The 21,971-nt window shown below is 35.6% G+C and overlaps 1 protein-coding gene across 8 annotated transcripts in view; it reads right to left on the bottom strand.

Moving 5' to 3' along the window:
* Positions 1-21,971, bottom strand: part of ATG4C (autophagy related 4C cysteine peptidase) — an 84,623-nt gene that overhangs the window by 41,477 nt on the left and 21,175 nt on the right. For all 8 annotated transcript variants that reach the window (XM_033225120.1, XM_033225123.1, XM_033225117.1 and 5 more), the window contains 4 exons: positions 21,069-21,152; positions 9,626-9,859; positions 6,803-7,133; positions 4,284-4,354 (listed from right to left, as the gene is read on the bottom strand). In XM_033225120.1, coding sequence (XP_033081011.1) covers positions 4,284-4,354; positions 6,803-7,133; positions 9,626-9,859; positions 21,069-21,152 — 720 coding nt within the window. The remainder of the gene's footprint in view (positions 1-4,283; positions 4,355-6,802; positions 7,134-9,625; positions 9,860-21,068; positions 21,153-21,971) is intronic.

The following is a 21,971-nucleotide window of genomic DNA, read 5'->3' as shown; positions in this document are numbered from 1 at the left end:
CAAGTGAATCTCCTGCCTCAGCCTCCCGAGTAGCTGGGACTACAGGCACCTGCCACCACATCCAGCTAATTGTTTTATTTGTAGTAGAGATTGGATTTGACCATATTGGCCAGGCTGGTCTCAAACTCCTGACCCTGTGATACCCTGCCTCGGTTTCCCAAAGTGCTGGGATTACAGGTGTGAGCCACCACACCTGGCCAGCTCATGTTTATAATCCCAGCATTTTGAGAGGTTGTGGCAGGAGGATCACTTGAAGCCAGGAGTTCAAGACCAGCCTAGGCAACACAGCAAGACCCCCATCTCTATAAAAAATTTCAAAATTGGCCAGAGATGGTGATGCATGCCTTGAATGCTAGTTACTTGGGAAGCTGAGGCAGGAGCGACACTTGAGCTCAGGAGTTTTAGGTAACAGTGAGCTATGATTGCACCACTGCGCTCCAGCCTGGTCAACAGAGTAAAATCCTGTCTCAAAAAAAAAAAAAAAAAAAGAGAGAGAGAAAGAGAAAAGAGCAGTTCTGGTAGGGTGTTGGGTATGACAGTCTAAGTACCACAGTTCAAGAGAAAATAGGAGGATTTGGTAGAAGCAAAGATAGACAAAATTTTATTTTATTAAAATTAAAGTAGTTTTATTCAAAACATACTTTACATCCGTACTCCTTGTCAGTTGAATGAAACTCTTCTGATCTTCCCAGAAGAGCTGAATAGGAAATTCTGCCACTTCTGTCCCAGTTCTTTCCTTTAAATTCCAAATTTAGACTGAGCTATCAAATTCTTCTCTTCACCTAACTCCCCTATCTCCCATAGTCAATTGAAACCAAAGCTACAAAATCCATGGTAGCTCTCCCTCATCAGGATGGAGATTGCATTCTTACCCTTCATCTTTAATCAACACACATTTATTGAGGACCTGCTATTTATTGATGTATTCTATACTAGAGAAGTATAAAATAAATAAGATCCTGACTTCAAAGAATGTCGAGCCCAATCGTTTGGTATTTTCCCTCCACTTCCAATATAAATGTAAGGGCTATGACATAGTCTAATTCTGTAACAGAGGCTCATTACAGCAGCAAATCTCAACCAAATGATTCTGATACCTTACTTCTACGCCTGCTACCTCAACAATCATTATATATAAGAAACAGATAATTATAAGGTGATATCACAAGTGAATTACAAGTACAATATTTAATAGAAGTATTGCCAAAATGTTACCGACCACAGAGAAAAGTAAACTAATTCCGCCTAACAAGAGCTGGGAAAGACTGCCAAAGGTGTAACCTTTGTGCGTGTTCTTGAAGAATGAATCAGACTTAACAAGAGGCATTCTAATAATAAAGAGCATTCCAAGCAGAGGCAATAATATGCACAAAGGCATGGGGATAAAGATAATGACACCATGTCTAAGGAATGGCCTGAGGGTGGAAAATACTTTAGTGTACTGTGTATGGAAGATAGTGTTAGAAGGTGATGCTGGAAATGTAGTTCAGGACAAATTATATAAAGGACTTCATTGTGCTTCATATGCCAAGATAACATGAGACTACAGTTAATGGGCATTCATTCATTGGTTTGTAGATAAAGGGACATGATCAGCTTCTTTTGATCAGATGGACCAAAAAGGGAAGAGAGACAGGGAAATCAAGTTAAAGTCCAAGCAAGAAGTAAGGGTCTGATCTAAATCAACGAGAATGGAGATGAGAGAACAGATTTCAGGACCATTTTCTTAAATGTTGACTGACTAAATATAAGCAACGAAAAAGCGGTCAAGAATAAGTGGGTTCTACTTAGGACTTGAGTACATATGTGGACATGCCACTATTAGTCAAGAGAAAATAGAAAGAAAAAGGGGTGGGACCGAGGGAAACAGTAAGTGTACTTATAAACATGCTGAATTTGAAGTGTTTGTAGAATATGTAAGTGGAGATATTTGAAAGGTGGCAGAAAATATGTGTTACCACATTTTGACTCCGGTAGGATTAGAAATGTAGTTTTTTGAGACAGAGTCTCACTCTGCTGCCCAGGCTGGAGTTCAGTGGCACAGTATCAGTTCACTGCAACTCCCTTTTCAGGGCTCAAGTGATCCTCCCACCTCAGCCTTCCAAGTAGCTGGGACTACAGGCATGTCACCACCATGCTCGACTCAGTTTCGTATTTTTTGTAGTTATGGAGTTTCACCATGTTGCCCAGGTTGGTCTCAAACGGCTGGGCTCAAGTGAGCCCCCCACCGTAGCCTCTCAAAGTGCTGGGATCACAGGCATGAGCCACCATGCTCAGCCCTAAAAATGTACTTTTAAGTCCTAGTACACAGTACATAGTCCTAAGTATTTAAAGCCATAAAAATAGATGCAATTACAAAGGAAGAGAACACAGAATAAGAAAAAGAGAAAATAAATGGAAAACAAAACCTTTAAAAACACGAATGAAGACAAAGGGGGAATAAATCATTGATAAAATCGGTTTCACTTAATTCCTAATCTCATAGTCTATCAAATTATACAAATACAAGTTCTCCCTTTAGGAATCTTAAACATGAACGACAAAAATTTTAAGAACTACTTCAAATTACACAAGCCATTTCTATAACAAGGAACATTGTAATGTTTGCTTAATTAATTATATGTAGCAAATATCTAGGCTGACTGTGTCAATAAAAGCACAAAAGGCAAATTCATACATTCATTTAATGATTACTTGTTCAGGTATATCCTTAGGCTTAATTAGAACTATTTAACACAGCAAATGTTTTGCAAGACTTCCTACTTGAAAAACAAACATAGTACCTGCAAAACTCATATACTTATCTGAAAATTTAGACCTTTTCTTTTCATATGGCTATAATTATGGATATTAGTCTTTCTTTACAAAGAAATTAACCTTAACAAAAGGCCAAACAAAAACGCATGAATATTTGGTAACTATTATTACATACTACAAACACTAGCTGGTTATCAGGGTAACCTTAAGCATTTTATAGATACCCTTGTATTAAAACAATACAAGGTTTTGAAATATATTTAACTTTTCTAAAGCATTAACATATTTTATTATTGTAATAGTATTCCTGTAAAAAATATACTTAACAGCATGAGGTGGCTAAGCCATTTTTATTTTATTAAGAATTAAGGTGTCGGCCCGGCACGGTGGCTCACGCCTGTAATCTCAGCACTTTGGGAGGCCGAGGCGGGCGGATCACAAGGTCAGGAGATCGAGACCATCCTGGCTAACATGGTGAAACCCTGTCTCTACTAAAAAAATACAAAAATCTTAGCCGGGCGTGGTAGCCGGCGCCTGTAGTCCCAGCTACTGGGGAGGCTGAGGCAGGAGAATGGCGTGAACCCGGGAGGCGGAGCTTGCAGTTAGCGGAGACGGCGGCACTGCACTCCAGCCTGGGCGACAGAGCAAGACTCCGTCTCAAAAAAAAAAAAGAATTAAGGTGTCTATTTTATCCGCAACAAAGTTTCAAAATTACTACAGGTTGCGCATTCCTAATCCAAAATCTCAAACTTTAAGAGCACAGCATTTTTCACAAGTGAAAAATTCTACATGTGACTGCATGTGATGGGTTGCCATCAAAACATGGGCAAAACTTTGTCTCATGCACAAAATTGTTAAAAATAGTGTGTGAAATTTCCTTCAGGCTATGTGTATAAGGAGTATACAAAACATACATGAATTTCATGTTTAGACTTCAGTTCCATCCCCAAGATATCTCATTATGTACATGCAAATATTGAAAGGTCCAAAAAAATACAAAATCAGAAACACCTGTGGTCTCAAACATTTTGGATAAAAAATAACCTGTATAGAGAGTGATCATCAAAAAGAAAACCCAAAACAATAGAACAAAGCAAAACTGGACAATAGCTGCATCATTATTAGATGATTTACTGAAGTATTAGTGAGAAATATATTCAATTCCTCATAAGATAAACTAAGAATTTTCTTTCCTTGAAACACATCCACCAATGAAATGATACCCAGCATACATGCAGCCCAAGTATATACCTATGTTAAATTTTCCTGCCTATCTCTTTTAAAGTAATTATTTGAAATGCTGAAATTCTTTGAGAATTTATTTTAATATCGCAACTAAAAATTCATAGTATGTATTCAATCAAAAAATATTTTTATTAAGTGCTTACTACATTTAGGAACAAAAATGTATAAGACATGGTCCCTACCTTCATAATTATTTACAGTATTACTGGGATAAGCTAAACACATATAAAAAGTATGACCAAATAAAACAGATAAAAATTAGAATTATATACATTCCTTACCCGTACAATCTTGTGCAACATAAATAGTTATTCCTTGTAAATCAGGGTGTCTTGCTTCTTCAACTGCTTTTCTGAGAAAATAATAAGCATTATCCTTCAAAATCCTAACATTTCCTATTGGTAACTAAAGATTTAATTTAAGAAGGAAAAAATGCCAGCAGTTTTGTGACTTTCCTATTTAATTCATAGTGTCTGCTGTCAAAAACTATTATCTGAATGGTATCAGACATCAGACTAAAATTTTCAAAGTTGAATATTACATTAAATTACTCAAAGAACATTAAAACATAAATTACAAAATACATTTAAAAAATTATTGGGTATAAAGCTCTACTCCTCTCCCTCCAAAACGAAGGATTTCTCTCAACCACTCACCTTACCAGTGGTATGAATATGCTGCAAGATTTGCTGCAAATTAACTTACATTACTGACTAGAAGTCAATTACTGTGTCTGCCCTCTGGTACACTTAAGAAACTTTTCGTTCTTTAAACAACAGCATGACTTATTTCCTTCATTCAAAAACCTGTACGACCTAAACAAATGAATTTCCTAATTTCAAGTCTTGAAATTATATAAGTAAAAATGTAAATTAAACAATATTCCTAAGTATAATATTCTCAATACTGTACATGATGTGAAAAAAATCACAGTATCTGTAAACAGTGATTATGCAAATTGTGGATATATAATTTTATTTAACTGTATATGTAATTATTTAATTTTAAATGTCCTATTATTCATGTTCCTATGTGATAAGCACATAGAAGAAAGATTGGCAAACTATGCCCATAAACTGAATAAAACCTGTGTCCTGTTTTTATACCATCTGCAAGCTAAGAATGGTTTTGACAGTTTTTTTTTGGTTTTTATTTTTGAGACAGAGTTTTGCTCTTGAAATTATACAAGTAAAAATATAAATTAAACAATATTCCTAAGTAAGTATAATGTTCTCAATGCTGTACATGATGTGAAAACAATCACAATATCTGTAAACGGTGATTATGCAAATTGTAGAAATATAATTTTATTTAACAATATATGTAAGTATTTAATTTAAAATGCCCTATTATTCATGTTCTTATGTGTTAGTGTAGAAAAAAGATTGGCAAACTATGCCAATAAACTGAATAAAACCTGTGTCCTGTTTTTGTACCATCTGCAAGGTAAGAATGGTTTTGACAGTTTTTGTTTGTTTGTTTGTTTGTTTTTGAGACACAGTTTCGCTCTGCCGCCCAGGCTGGAGTGCCCTGGTGCGACTTTGGCTGACTGCAAGCTCCGCCTCACCGGTTCACGCCATTCTCCTAACTCAGCCTCCCGAGTAGCTGGGACTATAGGCACCCGCAAACACGCCCAGATAATTTTTTGTGCTTCTTTTTTTTTTTTAGTAGATACGGGGTTTCACCATGTTAGCCAGGATGGTCTCAATCTCCTGACCTCGTGATCCGCCCGTCTCGGCCTCCCAAAGTGCTGGGATTACAGGCGTGAACCACCGAGCCCGGCCTGTTTTGACAGTTTTAAAGGACAGGAGGGAGAGGAAAGATGGTCAACAGAAACCTTTACAAGACCTGTGAAGCCTAAAATATTTACTATTGACACTTCACAGAAAAAGTTTGCTGTCCCCCGCAGTAGAGAACATCTTGAAGGGTACAAACTATGCTTTTATGATTATGCTCTTATAAATGTCATACCAAGTTGGAATTGATATATTATTAACAATCAAATTAATAACATTAGGCAAATACTTTTCAACTGTAAGCATCTGGCCTATAAAATATAGGAGCATGTTATGCAAAAGTGCTTTGTAATGATTTCAAATTTATACATGATTTTAAATGGAGTAAATTTAAATCACATGCTATACTTTTATGAAATATTAATGATTTAGTTTATAACAAAAATGGGATACACACACAAATAAGATAATTTTTTTAAAACTTGGTATCGAAATAAATGGTACATAAAAAGCTGAAGTAAAGTGAAATTCGACTTTCAACTTTTTTCTAACTATCTTGAATGTCACAGATCCTTTACTTTTACCATGATATAATTATATTATTAATAGTGCCATACGTTTACAATTCACAAGAATTTGATGTGTGCAAAGAAATGCTGAAAACATCAATTTTAGCTCTTGACATTTCATTACACTATCAGTACATTACAGCCCCCAGGTTACACTATTAAAAAAAAAAACTATAATGTTATGCATGTTCCAAGGTTGAAAGAGATGTTAGTGTTTAGAGCATTTCAATAAGGTATTCTAATGAAAACTTGGTTAGAAAGAGACCTGGCATATCTGTATCTAAGAGAAAGAGAAGAAAAATTTGTCAGTAAATAAATTAAATGTAACTTGAGCCGCAATAGGTCTTCTTTTTTCTTTATAGGCAAATGAAAGTGTCTTTATCAACATTCTCATACAGTTAGACTATTAAAGTTCCAATTATATATACAAATTGCAAAAATCTCTTGATCCTGGGGACCTCTATCACAAGAAGAAAGATTTTAAAACAATTTTACCTTAAAATGTGAGCAACCACAGCTGGTCCATACCAATCTCCTGCTTTTTTCCCAGACTTCTTTCCATATTCTATTAGTTGATGTAAGCCAAAAAGAGCCAAGGGGGAATCACCAAACCAAGAGATGATTTTCCTGTGATAAACTTCATTTCGCATTTCATGATCATCTGAATATTTCCCAATTGTTTCCTTCAGAGAAATTGTTGGGGTTTTGAGTTCTCTTTCCCCTGAAAGCGATGCTTCAAATGATGCAGTAAATTTTTTGACAGTGTGGGAAGTCCATGACTCAGAGTCTGAATTTTCAATATTCAAAGCATCAGGCCAGGTCCAAGCTATAGTAGTTCCAAAGCAAAGTGTTCAGATCTTTTAAATAGATACTTAAACAATTCTACTAAAATAAATATGTAGCATTTAAGGTCATTTGGGTTACTAAGATAGTAAATTCAAAAACAGGCAAATATATGGAAACAAAAAGTACATTAATGGTTGCTTATGGAGAGGTATTGGGAGTGGCTGCTAATGAGTACAAGGTTTCTTCAAGGGATGATAAAAATGTTCTAAAATTAGATTTATGGTGATGATTGTGGAACTCTATACGCTAAGAACCATTGAATTGTTCACTTGAAATGAGTGAATTTATGGTACATAGGTTATAGCTCAATAAAACTGCTTAAAAAACAAAGGTACAAGACAACAATATGCCAAAATATCAATGATGTTTATACCTTAATGGTATTATTCTCTGTACTTTTTTGTAGTTTCCAAAATTTCACATATTCAAGAAAAAAATTACAAAAATACAAGACAAAAGAAAAAAATAGTAACCTTGGGTAAAAATGGACAATCCCAGGTGTTCTTTTTTCTGTTCTTTGACAGTGCTGAGATAAAATAAAGACTTTTATATTTCATTATCAGACTGCTTATCAAATATCCAGTCTTGACTATCCAAAGGCACAATAAACATACTTACTAACATTTATGATACTCATAAGAGATATCTTCAGAAAGTGGATGTTTTGATTATATGTTAAAATAGAAGTCTGATCATGGAAGTTTGAAATTTTTTTCAAAATATTTTCCTCCACATTTCTTCAGAATAACTTAATCATTATTAACAGAGTAATAACAATTCTCTAACAGTTAATAAAGGAAATCATAAAATATCAAAGACCTCGAAAAATCTAATATATCCATTATGTCACTATTTTGAATAACAAGAGAATCCCCAAACATGCATATAATTTTAAGTTAACAAAATAAGTCGGCCGGGCGCGGTGGCTCAAGCCTGTAATCCCAGCACTTTGGGAGGCCGAGACGGGCGGATCACAAGGTCAGGAGATCGAAACCATCCTGGCTAATACGGTGAAACCCCGTCTCTACTAAAGAATACAAAAAACTAGCCGGGCGACGAGGCGGCCGCCTGTAGTTCCAGCTACTTGGGAGGCGGAGGCAGGAGAATGGCGTGAACCTGGGAGGCGGAGCTTGCAGTGAGCTGAGATCCGGCCATCGCACTGCAGCCTGGGCGACAGAGCCAGACTCCGTCTCAAAAAAAAAAAAAAAAGTCATAGATTCAGAGATCTAGTGAGGACTGAAAAATATTCCAATCTTTGCCCACAACTGCACAAGACTATAAATAAATCATCCCAGAAAACCATTTTAAAAATTATTTTTCCTTACATTTTCGACACCATTCTTCAATAAACATTCTCTCTAAATAATCTCATCAATAATCTCTACAAAAAAGTTACTAAATATATGCCATGCATTGTAGGGATACTGTCTTAACACTTATAAAAATCTGACAGTATTTAATAATCAAATGATATCCTAAAATTGTAAATTAAAATATTTCTGTAAATGTACATATTAAAAATGGACTAACACAAAGGTGGCACATTAGGAAAAACATATATATGTAAGTTAAGTATCAATGACATTTTTTAGGGTCTAAAACTGCATGATGACCTTATTAAGAATATGTCTAGTGCCAGGCACAGTGGCTAACACCTGTAATCCCAACATTTTGGGAGGACAAGGTGGGAGCATCACTTGAGCCTAGGAGTTCAAGGCCAGCCTGGGCAACATAGTGAGACCACATTTCTACAAAAAAGTTTAAAAATTAGCTAAGCATGGTGGCATACACCTGTGGTCCCAGCTACTCAGGAAGCTGAGGCAGGAGAATAGCTTGAGCCCAGGAGTTCGAAGTTGCAATGAGCTATGATTACATCACTGCACTCTAGCCTGAGCAACAGAGTGAGACCCTATTGCTAAAAATTTTTTTTTAATTTAAAAGAGTATGTCTAATCGATTTAATATAACTGAGTATAATCACACTAATAAAGATAAAAAACTACTTTTAAACCATTATCGACATGTAGGGAGAAAATAAAGAAACCAGAGTAAAGTCTCTTAAAATTTCAAAAATACTACATATCTCCCCAAAGTCACTGTTACTGACCTGCCTAGGACTTAACTAAACTGGAGATAATCCAGAGTTCAACCAAAAGGAAAGAAATAGTAACAACAATAAAATCCAAAGGGTACTAAAAATTGAACTAACTTAACTCATAATGGTGACCAAGAATAACAGGCATATTTAACCTGCATTTTTGAAAAGGGAAGCAGGAAAGTTTACATATAAGTCATATCTGACACAGTTCAAAAAAAAAAAAATGCAATACCCCAAATTAGTTACAACTCCTTAGAAAATCTCAGTCAAGAAATTAACCTCAGGGAATTTCATGCAGTTTGTAAGCTGGAATTCAAATGGAAAAATATCGACGACAAAAACAACACCAAAAAAAAAAACAGAGATTTGATTTACCTCTACCCAGAAAGTGTAGTATGAGTCCTTGAGCCAAGAGCATCTGGCCAGTTCTCAATGTGCAGCCCCACCCACAGTCTGTTGTCAAAGCTGAGCCTTCTATTTGAGGGAATTCTTCCCTGTAGGTCAGCCATATTCTAGAAATGAAATCTTTACGAAATTCTTCTACATTTCCTGCAATTACGTGATCCTCTATTGTACATCCCGATCCTGCAGGTAAGGTTTTATCTTCATCTAAAAAATAAACATATGGTCTAAAGAAAACCAAAGAAATGTCTATAATGGTAACAAACATTATCATTACTGTCTTAAGATGTGAAGTATGTCACAATATTTCTAATCCTTTTTTCTAATTTTAAAAGATAAATCTTATTCTGCCTATGAAAATCAAGTTAGAATGAATGCTGAAATGTTTTACATACTGTAGAGTTAACTAATATAAGGTATTATCAATAATATTCATTATTAATAATAATATCCTATATTCTATACATAATTAACTCTTTGAAGAGGGGACACAGACAAGGATTATATTAGATTTCTTACCGGAAACAAAAGAAGATAGTGCAGCAACATCTTTAAAGTACGGAAAAAACAATCATTAACTCAGAATCCTATACGCAGCAAAAACATCTTTCAAAAACAAAGGCAAAATAAATACTTTTCCAGACATACAAAAGCTGGAAAAAGACATCACCAGCCGACCTGCATTAAAAGAAACCTTAGCCAGGCATGGTGGCTCACACCTATAATCCCCAGCACTTTGGGAGGCTAAAACAGGAAGATTCCGGCTGGGCATGGTGGCTCACGCCTGTAATCTCAGCACTTTGGGAGGCCAAGCCAGGTGGATCACTTGAGGTCAGGAGTTCAAGACCAGTCTGGACAACATGGTGAAACCCCATCTCTACTAAAAATACAAAAATTAGCCGGGCATGGTGGCAGGTACCTGTAGTTCCAGCTACTCGAGAGGCTGAGGCAAGGGAATCGTTTGAACTTGGGAGGCAGAGGCTGCAGTGAGCCAAGACTGTGCCACTGCACTCCCGCCTGGGCAACACAGTGAGATCCTCATTTCTACAAAAAATAAAAAATTAGCCAAGTGCGGTGCAGATACTTGGGAGGCTGAAGTGGGAGGATCACTTGAGCCAGGAGGTTGAGGCTGCACTGAGCCATGATTAAACCACTGGTCCAGATGGAAATACAGATTCACACAAAGGAATGAAGAACACCAAACATGATACCCTCTTTGAAGGATATTTGACTATTCAAAACAAAATAATAGCAATTTACTATGGGGTGTGTAACATATAAATAAGTAAAATGTGTGGGGTGTATAACATATAAATAAGTAAAATGTATGACAATAATATCATAAAGACCAAGAGGGAGAAGGTGAAGTATACTGTAAGGTTCTTTACTACACGTTAATTGGTATATCACTTGAAGGCACACTGTGATAAGTCAGAGATGTATACTATAAACCTTAAACCACTAAAATAACAATAAAAAGTTATAGCTAATAAGACAACAAAAGAGATAAAAGAGAATCATAAAAATAATCCAAAAGCAGGTAGAACGGGAAGAAAAGAGAACAAAGAAAAGATTTAACAAATAGAAAGCAAATGATGCCATGATATATTTAAACCTAGCTTTATCAATAATCATATTAAATATAAATGGTTTAAACACATTTATTTATTTATTTATTTATTTTTAGTTTTTGAGAAAGAGGCTCATTCTGTCACCCAGGCTGGAGTGCAGTGGCACAATCTTGGCTCACTGTAATCTCCGCCTCCAGGATTAAAGCAATTCTTGTGCCTCAGCCTCCTGGGTAGCTGTGATTACACGTAAGTATGCACCACAACGCCAGGCTAATTTTTGTATTTTTAGTTGAGATGAGGTATCTCCATGTTGGCCAAGCTGTTCTCAAACTCCCGGCCTCAAGTAATCCACTTGCCTCGGACTCCCAAAGTGTTGGGATTACAGGCATGAGCCGCCGTGCCTGGCCCTAAATACCTTAATTTAAAAGGCAAGATTATCAGATTGAATAAAAAAGCACGACTCAGCTAGTACTTCCTATTAGAAACATATTTTAAATGTAAAGACACAAATAAAGTGTAAAGTATGAAAAAAGATACACCATGTAACTTTAAGCAAAAGAAAGCTGAAGTGGCTATATTTTTATTATTATCATACTTTAAGTTCAGGAATACATGTGCAGAACATGAAGGTTTGTTACACAGGTATACACACGCACGGTGGTTTGCTGCATCCACCGACCCATCACCTACATTAGGTATTTCTCCTAATGCTATCCCTTCCCTAGTCCCCCACCTGCCGCAAGTCCCTGGTTTGTGATGTTCCCCTCCCGGTCTCCATGTATTCTCATTGTTCAACTCCCACTTACGAGTGAGAACAGGCAGTGTTTGGTTTTCTGTTCCTGTGTTAGTCTGCTGAGAATGATGGTTTCCAGCTTCATCCATGTCCCTGCAAAGGACATAAACTCATCCTTTTTTATGGCTGCATAGTATTCGATGGTGTATATGTGCCAAATTTTCTTTATCCAGCCTATCATTGATGGGCATTTGGGTTGGTTCCAAGTCTTTGATACTGTGAATAGTGCCACAATAAACATACATGTGCATGTGTCTTTATAGTAAAATGATTTATAATCCTTTGGGTATATACCCAGTAACAGGATTGCTGGGTCAAATGGTATTTCTGGTTCTAGATCTTTGAGGAATTGCCACACTGTCTTCCACATGGTTGAACTAATTTACACTGCCGCCAAGAGTGTAAAAGCGTTCCTATTTCTCCATATCCTCTCCAGCATCTGTTGTTTCCTGACTTTTTAATGATCACCATTTCACTGGCATGAGATGGTGTCTCATTGCGGTTTTTATTGCATTTCTTTAATGACCAGTGATAATGGGCTTTTTTTCATATATTTGTTGGCCACATAAATGTCTTCTTTTGAGAAGTGTCTGTTCATATCCTTCACCCACTTTTTGATGGGATTGTTTTTTTCTTGTAAATGTGTTTAAGTTCCTTGTAGATTCTGGATATTAGTCCTTTGTCAGATGGAGAGATTGCAAAAATTTTCTCCCATTCTGTAGATTGCCTATTTACTCTGATGATAGTTTCTTTTACTGTGCAGAAGCTCTTTAGTTTAATTAGATCCCATCTGTCAATTTTGGCTTTTGTCGCCATTGCTTTTGGTGTTTTAGTCATGAAGTGTTTGCCCATGCCTATGTCCTGAATGGTATTGCCTAGGTTTTCTTCTAGAGTTTTTATGGTTTTAGGTCTTATGTTTAAGTCTTTAATCCATCTTGAGTTAATTTTTGTATAAGGTGTAAGGAAGGGATCCAGTTTCAGTTTTCTGCATATGGCTAGCCAGTTTTCCCAATACCATTTATTAAATAGGGAATCCTTTCCCCATTTCTTGTTTTTGTCAGGTTTGTCAAAGATCAGATGGTTGTGGATGTGTGGCATTATTTCTGAGGCCTCTGTTCTGTTCCACTTGTCTATGTATCTGTTTTGGTTACTGTAGCCTTGTCATATAGTTTGAGGTCAGGTAGTGAGATGCCTCCAGCTTTGTTCTTTTTGCTTAGGATTGTCTTGGCTATGCAACCTCTTTTTTGGTTTCATATGAACTTTAAGGTAGTTTTTTCCAATTCTGTGAAGAAAGTCAACAGTAGCTTGATGGGGATAGCATTGAATCTATAAATTACTTTGGGCAGTATGGCCATTTTCATGATATTGATTCTTCCTATCCATGAGCATGGAATGTTTTTCCATTTGTTTGTGTCCTCTCTTATTACCTTGAGCAGTTTCCTTGAGGAGAACTTCCTTGTAGTTCTCCTCAAAGAGGTCCTTCACTTCCCTTGTAAGTTGGATTCCTAGGTATTTTATTCTCTTAGTAGCAATTGTGAATGGGAGTTCACTCATGATTTGGCTGTTTGTCTATTATTGGTGTATAGGAATGCTTGTGATTTTTGCACATTGATTTTGTATCCTGAGACTTTGTTGAAGTTGCTTATCAGCATAAGGAGATTTTGGGCTGAGACAATGGAGTTTTCTAAATATACAATCATGTCATCTGCAAACAGAGACAATTTGACTTCCTCTCTTCCTATCTGAATACCCTTTATTTCTTTGTCTTGCCTGATTCCCCTGGCCAGAACTTCCAATACCATGTTGAATAGGAGTGGTGAGAGAGGGCATCCCTGTCTTGTGCCGGTTTTCAAAGGGAATGCTTCCAGCTTTTGCCCATTCAGTATGATACTGGTTGTGGGTTTGCCATAAATAGTTCTTATTATTTTGAGATACGTTCCATCAATACCTAGTTTATTGAGAGTTTTTACCATGAAGCAGTTTTGAATTTTATCAAAGGCCTTTTCTGCATCTATTGAGATAATCATGTGGTTTTTGTCATTGGGTCTGTTTATGTGATGGATTACGTTTATTGATCTGCGCACATTGAACCAGCCTTGCTGCATCCCAGGGATGAAGCCGACTTGATCATGGTGCATAAGCTTTTTGATGTGCTGCTGGATTCGGTTTGCCAGTATTTTATTGAGGATTTTCGCATTGATGTTGATCAGGGATATTGGCCTGAAACTTTGTTTTTTTGTTGTGTGTCTGTGAAGTGGCTATATTAATATCAGACAAAATAGACTTCAGACCAAAGAATTCACCAGGAATAAAGAAGGTCATTTCAAAACTAATAAGGAGTAAATTCATTAAGAAGCAATAATTCTAAATGTTTATGTACCTAATAACAGAGCTTCAAAATAGTTAGTCCTCACTTAATGTTGTCAAAAGGTTCTCAGAAACTGTGGCTTTAAGCAAAATGATGTACGATACAATCAATTTTTTTCTCATCATTGTTATAATGAAATGAAGTTGAACAAAAGGATGTTGAGGACCTGTGTATATCATTTCACTTAATGTCGCAGTTTCCAAGAACCTATCTGTGACATTAAGTAGGAATTACTGTAAAGGAAGCAAAAACTGATAGAACTTCAGGAAGAAATAGACAAATCCACAATGACAGATGTTAAATCATTTTGGTCCCTGAGATACAACTGGTATACCAGAGATAACCCTAAAGTAATTTTTCCTTAATGGCTCTTAGGCCCATCATGTCCTGGTCATCTGAGAGAAGCCCTGAAAAAATCCTAGCCAGGTGATGGCATGCGATCTGTGGAAAGATGAGGCTTATTAAAAATAAAATAAATTCTTAATTGTTTTCTTCATAGACAGATCACAGACAAATTGCAACAATTTTTTTTACTTTTGGTATTTGGTCTAGATAATACTAGGAGGGCCATTTGGATTTATATACTATACACCTTGACATAACAGTGCAGCATGATATAATGAGAAGGAAAAACTGCATAATACAAGGAAATATGTTTGTAGCTCAGAAAGGTAGGATATGTTTAAAAGCTTGATAAATCAGGACAGATTCAGCATTGTTAAAATAATCTAATTTTTGCAACCATGTTCTAATATTACTAGAAATTAAATAACAGAGACAGAATCAAGTTTAAGAATCTTCTATTAAATTCTTATGAATGAATTCACTGTAGATAACTCAGAGGGTAGTAGTGATATAAAACCACTGTGGCTGAAAGCAGCTACCTTCTAAGCACTTAGACTTGTGAGATATCAGAATGTCAATGCCTTCAAATAGAAAGGGAACTGAAACAAATGAATGAAACTATCCATCAGATAAACACCACAGAAAATGGGAGATGAGTGACACAGCTAAAGTAATTTCACTAAAATCCTTAGCAAAAGTAACTACTAGAAAATTTCTCTATGATAGAAAAGGAGATATTAAAGAATCAAGAATTTAAGTAGAAATATGATCCAGTTAGAAATACATTTCAAATATTAATTTGAATTCATGCCTTTATAAGAAAAACACTGAAAACTTTTATCTGTTCTAGCTTGTCCACTGAAATGGCCTGGGTCAATATCATCCCCACAAAGCACCTTTGCACTCAGATTATGGTCTCTAACACTTTTTTTGCTAAAGAAAAAAAAAAAAAACAATGAGGACTCAGTGGGAAATTGCTAGCTTCCTATCTGATACTGTAAAGTACAAAGTGGGTCTGAACATGTGGTTTGCAAGAAAACAAGATGTCTCATAAGATTGATATGGATTTGTTGAAAGATACAGAAGCAAATCTCAAAGGACCTTCCACTGGCCAATGTCACGACAATTTGAGCATCAAAAGATTATAGGTTGAGATCAACCAACATACAGTAAATGTGAAAAGCCATAAGTCTGTAATGACAAAAAGAAAATGTTAGCATTAAAATATCTTAAATGAGGTGAAGAGAATATTATATTTCTGTTGAGGCAACAAAGAAAGTCTTGACAAGGCAGGGCAATAACCTCTAGACGTGTTAAGAACTAAAAATTCACCAAAGTGAATATTTTTCTAGTTATTTAATGTCTCTCATCTGCTGGACTGTAAGTTGCTTGAGAGTAAAGATTGTGTGTTTCATACCTTTAGCAGTAACCCCAGTGCCTGGCACATAGTAAGTTCTCAATAAATAGTTGTGGAATGAATGAATAACTTTATCCATCTAATCCTCTTCTTGTGAATACTTGTTTCCAACTTTTTATTAAAGCTACAATAGATTTCTTGTACATGTGTTTTCCACACATATGGAGAACTTCTCTGTAAATACTTAAGGGTCTTAGAAATGCTGGGTCGTAAGTTATACATATTCTCTATTTTTCTATGTACTTGCAAATTTCTCACAAACCGGTTATACCAATTTACCCTCCCACCAGCAGTGTTTCAGTTCCTATTTCTTCGTACCCTTGCTAACACTTGGTATCATCAAACCTTTAAATTTTTGTATATTATATCTGATAAGTAAGAATAGTGTCTCATTTTAATTTGCATTCCCCTTATTCCCAGGATATGCATTTTCTTATATTTGGCCATTCAAGTTTCTAATTAAACAGCACCTTTTCATGATCTTGGCTCATTTTTCTTGGGTTGTTCAAGTTTTTATATTCAATGCACATTCATTTGTGGTTCTTTATTGTTGTGGAGACTAATCTTTCCTGATACATCTTCACACATACTATAATATGTATGCATAAATATAATATATGTTTATATTATTATAAATATATAATTATATATTATATTATCTAAGTGATATATAATTATACTGTATAATTATATTATGTAATTATATAATTATACAGTATGATTTTACAGTATAATTTTACATAATTATACAGTATAATTATATAATATAATTATGATTATAGATTATGTTATATACACTATGTCTATATGTCTATGTATATATACACATGTGTATACATATACATATATATTTTTAAATACATATGTATTTATGTATTTGTATATACACACATATATAAACATATACATATATTTAATGTAATATATTGTACATATATTTATTATATATGTATATACAGATTTGTATAAATATCATGTGGATATTTTAAATTTTATCTGGTCAAACTGATTAATATTTCCCTTTATAGATTGTGTTTTATAGTTTATACAAGTTCTTCTTGGCTGGCACAGTGGCTCAAGCCTGTAATCCTAGCCCTTTGGGAGGCCGAGATAGAAGGACTACTTGAGCCAAGGAGTTCGAGACAACCCTGGACAACATAGGGAGACCCTGTCTCTACAAAAAATAAAAATAAAAAATTAACTGGGTGCGGTGGCACACACCTGTGGTCCCAGCTACTTGGGAGGCTGAGATGGGAGGATCATTTGAGCCCAGGGAGGTCAAGGCTGCAGTGAGCCGTGATTGTGACACTGCACTCCAGCCTGGGCAACAGAGCAAGACACTGTCTCAGACTATAAAAAATAAGTTCTTCTCTACTCCAGTATCATAACTATTCGTTCTATAAAACAATGCAATTTAGTTTTAGCACATATCATGGAGCCACAGCAAACAGCACATATCACAGCATCAGTAAATGTAGACTAGCTGCTGTTAATATGATTGCTTTTACTTTTGTATTCTTACCACTCTAGTAAAAATGCTCTCTCAAAAGTCATCAGTAATTTCTCATTGCCAGACCCTACACTGTCTACTCAGGCTATTTCCTGCTCTATCTCTTGTAAGCATTTATACACTTTGTAAAACCCCCTTTTCCTGCAAATGTCTTTCCTTTGGTTTCTACAGTAGTATACTATTGTGAATTTTGTGCTATATATTGCCTTTCCTTTCTCAGTTTAATTCACTGATCCTTCTTCAGTATATCCTTAAAGACAGATATTTTCCACGTATACTTTCCATCAATGTGATCTTATCTATTGGCCTTAAATGCCACCTTGCTGGCGGGGGGGAGGGAAACTTAACAAATCAATATGTCTATCCTTCACTTCCACACAGCCTATCTGAAATAACACATACCTGAATTTAAATTATCTTCCCCCTAAAATTCAGGCTTCCTCTAGTATACCACTTTTGGTTACCAACACTATCATCCAAGATGGAGATATTTAAATATTTGTTTCCTCTCTGCCTTCGAAGACCCCAAATCCAATCATCTGCCAGATGCTGTTGATGCTACCTTAAAATATTTCAAATCCGTCCTCTCTTTTCCAGATCCATTGCCCTATATCAAAGTCATCATGTCCTGCCTGCTGACTTTCAATTCTTTTACATTACCATCAGTTATCTTTTTAAAGCATGAAGTGGAAAAACACGTCCTTTTAGTCTACATTCAACACTTCACTTCTGACACCAAATGTGTGAAGGTTTTTCCCACACCAACCGATATTCCAACTCTCCAGACACCAACCAGGAATCCCATACTTCAATTATGGACTAACTACCTAAAGTTAGCACAGACCCCACAGGTTAAGGGCTGTCCCATAAGATCAATCTCCACTTCAGATACCAATCATCAGAAGTAGGTTCCAGATTACCCATACTTCCGTCCAACTTGGCTACAAATCAGCAGTTCCCAGTATCCCCTCCTCAGGTTTGGTAATTTGCTGTGATGACTCACAGAACTCAAGGAAACACTTGGTTATATTTTGCCATTTATTATAAAGGATGTCACAAAGAATACAGATGAAGAGGTACACAGAGCAAGGTCTAGAAGAGTCCCAAGCACGGGAGCTTCTGCTCCCATGAAGTTGGAGTGTGTTAACCTCCCAGGAGGTGGATGTGTTCACCAACCCAGAAGCTCTCCATATCCCATACTTTAGGGATTTGTATGGAGGCTTCATGACATAGGCATGATAAATTATCAACTCAATCTCCAGTTCCTCTTCCCTTCCCCAGAGGATTGGGAATGGGGCTGAAAGTTCCAAGCTTCTAATCATGGCTTGGTCTTTCTGGTGACAAGATGCCATCCAGAAACCAACAGAGTCACTTCATTAGAACAAAAGATGCATTCTAATCACCCAGGAAATTCCAAGGGATTTAGGAGCTCCATATGAGACACTCCCATCACCCCCATCACTCAGGAAATTCTAAGAGTTACCAACTGTGTTAGGAACTGGGATCAAAGACCAAACACTAGAACAAAAGATGTTCCTAGTACCCCTACCACTTAGGATATTATAAGGGTTTTAGGAGGTCTGAGTCAGGAACAGGGGACAGAAACTAATATATATAATTCCTATGATTTCACAAGCATATATTCAGTTATGATTTTGATGTGCTCCTTCTGGGCATGATCAGTGTCCTAGCCAGCATTTGTTTGAACCAAAAATGATATGACATGTAGAAGTCCAAAGCTAGCCCTAAGGTTTCTGCCAGTTCTTCACAGCTTAAGGTCATGGTCCTATGTGCATTTAGCTCTTGCAATGAAAATGTGTTGTTTTTTAGATCCCAGATGCCAAATTTAACCTTTTTCCAGAAAAATTCCTCTTACATCAAATATTTCATGAGCTTAACTGACTTTACTGAAGATCAAGGACAATAACAAGGAAACCTCTCAATGGACATAATGCCTCCAGCCGCCTTTCTGGCTCTCTCTCTTTTCTTATCCCCTCTTCCCACAGCTTTCTCCTTTCCTATATCCCCAATCCTACTCCAGAAAAGAAGTCTTGTATTTCCCTCTTTCATAGCTTCTTTATAATTTACTTTTCATCTCTTGATTTTTCAAAGTATTTATTTCAAAATATATATATATATAACGCTATCCTAAGAATAACTCTAATAACTTTAATTTTTGCATTCATAAATAATATCACTTAAAATGCTTATATGTGTCAGACATATAGATACAAACCCATACTCTCAACCACACGTATTGCTGTGTTGGTCCTCAGCCCAAAAAAAAAAAAAAAAAATGACCTAGCTCTTTAGCACAGCACTCAAGATCTTCCTCTATAATTTGGTCCTTTTCAGAATTATCTCCTACCATAGCTAAACTGGACATCTCTCTGTCTCCTAAATATGCCCTTTAATATCTCACTGCTATTGCTTTCATCATGCCATTCTATTTACCTGAAATGCATTCCTTCTTTATCTATCAAATTCCTACTTATCCTTCAAGATTGTTGTAAGGACTCAATGAGTTAATACATGTAAATTATTTAGAATACCACTTGGCACATTATAAATGCTCAATAAATGTCAGCTGTTATTACTACAAGCCATTTACAAGGTTTTAGAAAATTGCTAATAAATGATATTCCAAAATAGGTCAACCAAAAATGAAAATCCATGGTAACAACGTACTGTAACACATACTCACTCTCTCTCTTTCTCACACACAAAACATAAAACCAAGTAAGGACGTATATTTAAAAGAATGCCAGCATTAGAGACACAGTCTTGGTTTAAATTTCAGCTCTGCCACTTAATACCCATGTGACTTTGGACAAATTATTTAACTTCTCAAATTTCCTGCCTTCACATTCATAAGATGGGAATACCTAAATCTATCTTGTAGGTTTGTTGTGAGAATTAAAGATATTTCCTCAAGAGCCTAGCATGGTGCCTGGCACTCAATGAGTGACACGAATTATTAAAAGAAAATATAAGAAAATTACTGAAAGAATTAGTATATGTAGAAATTCAAAACCATCAAGTAAAGTCAATTTCAAATACTGAAACATCCTTAAGAATTGAAAAAAATTATCATTTTTAGATTAACTAAGGTGATACTTTTAATTATCAAAGAATGTGACAAAGAATATTAACATATCAATTCAAATAATATTTACTTAGTACTCATACTAGAAGTCCAAAATCACGGGGATATAACAAAAGATGACAAGATCCTTATCCTCAAGTAGCTAACAAGAAACCCAAATAACAAAGTAATATATCATGGGCTATAAGAAATACAAATACTTAACAGAAATATTGCAAAAGTAGATTAATCTAGAAATAAAATAATAAAAAGTTACATGATGATTTCTACAAAAATTTTTCAATGACTCACAAATTTTGCACTTACCTTCATATTTAAAATGGTAACATTTTCCAAGCAATAATACAGGAGAATTTCTACTAAAATACGTCTTTGTTTTCAACACCCAACCTAACAACAACAACAAAAAAAACGTTTTGTAATTAAAAGACTTCAGACTAAAAGTACAGCAGCATTTTCTTTTATTTAATTTCAAAACATTAATTATTATTTATGGATGTGCATTTTTTGGCAACAGTTGCAAAATACAATATTTGTACAATGAACTGGAAATACAGGCAATTTATGCTAGTTTCAAATAAAGTTAACAATTTTCAACACACTTTAAAAACTATCCAATTAAAGGGCAAAAGAAAGAAAAAATTTTAATTTTAATTTATTTTCAGATAGCTCACAATGGTCTTTATCAAGTTCTCACAATGTTCTTATAGTACAAAATTTAAACTGCCAATTGTGTTTTTCCTGAATTTGCATTATCAAGGGGTTATACTGAATTCTGTTTTCACACTTATTTTATGAATATGAACTTTTTTTCTGTTGAAGCTGGTTCTGCCCAAGTACCTGGCACAGAAATGAGGCTGCCTGAAATTGTACCTGAAAAGCCAAGGTATTATCATCACCTCAAATTCTATATGCTTTAGAATGCTAAAAAAAAAAAAAAAAAAAAAAAAAAAAAATTACACAAGCCATGAGGATATTAATATACTCTAGCAACTTAAAAAAAAAAAAAAAAAGGCCGGGCGCAGTGGCTCAAGCCTGTAATCCCAGCACTTTGGGAGGCCGAGACGGGCGGATCACGAGGTCAGGAGATCGAGACCCTCCTGGCTAACACGGTGAAACCCCGTCTCTACTAAAAAATACAAAAAAACTAGCCGGGGAGGTGGCGGGCGCCTGTAGCCCCAGCTACTCGGAGGCTGAGGCAGGAGAATG

The sequence above is a fragment of the Trachypithecus francoisi genome, unplaced genomic scaffold (assembly GCF_009764315.1).
Source record: "Trachypithecus francoisi isolate TF-2019V2 unplaced genomic scaffold, Tfra_2.0 Lachesis_group12, whole genome shotgun sequence".
In the NCBI taxonomy this organism is placed as follows: domain Eukaryota; kingdom Metazoa; phylum Chordata; class Mammalia; order Primates; family Cercopithecidae; genus Trachypithecus; species Trachypithecus francoisi.
The sequence above is the reverse complement of the archived record's forward strand: the minus strand, read 5'-3'. Positions and strand labels throughout refer to the sequence as shown.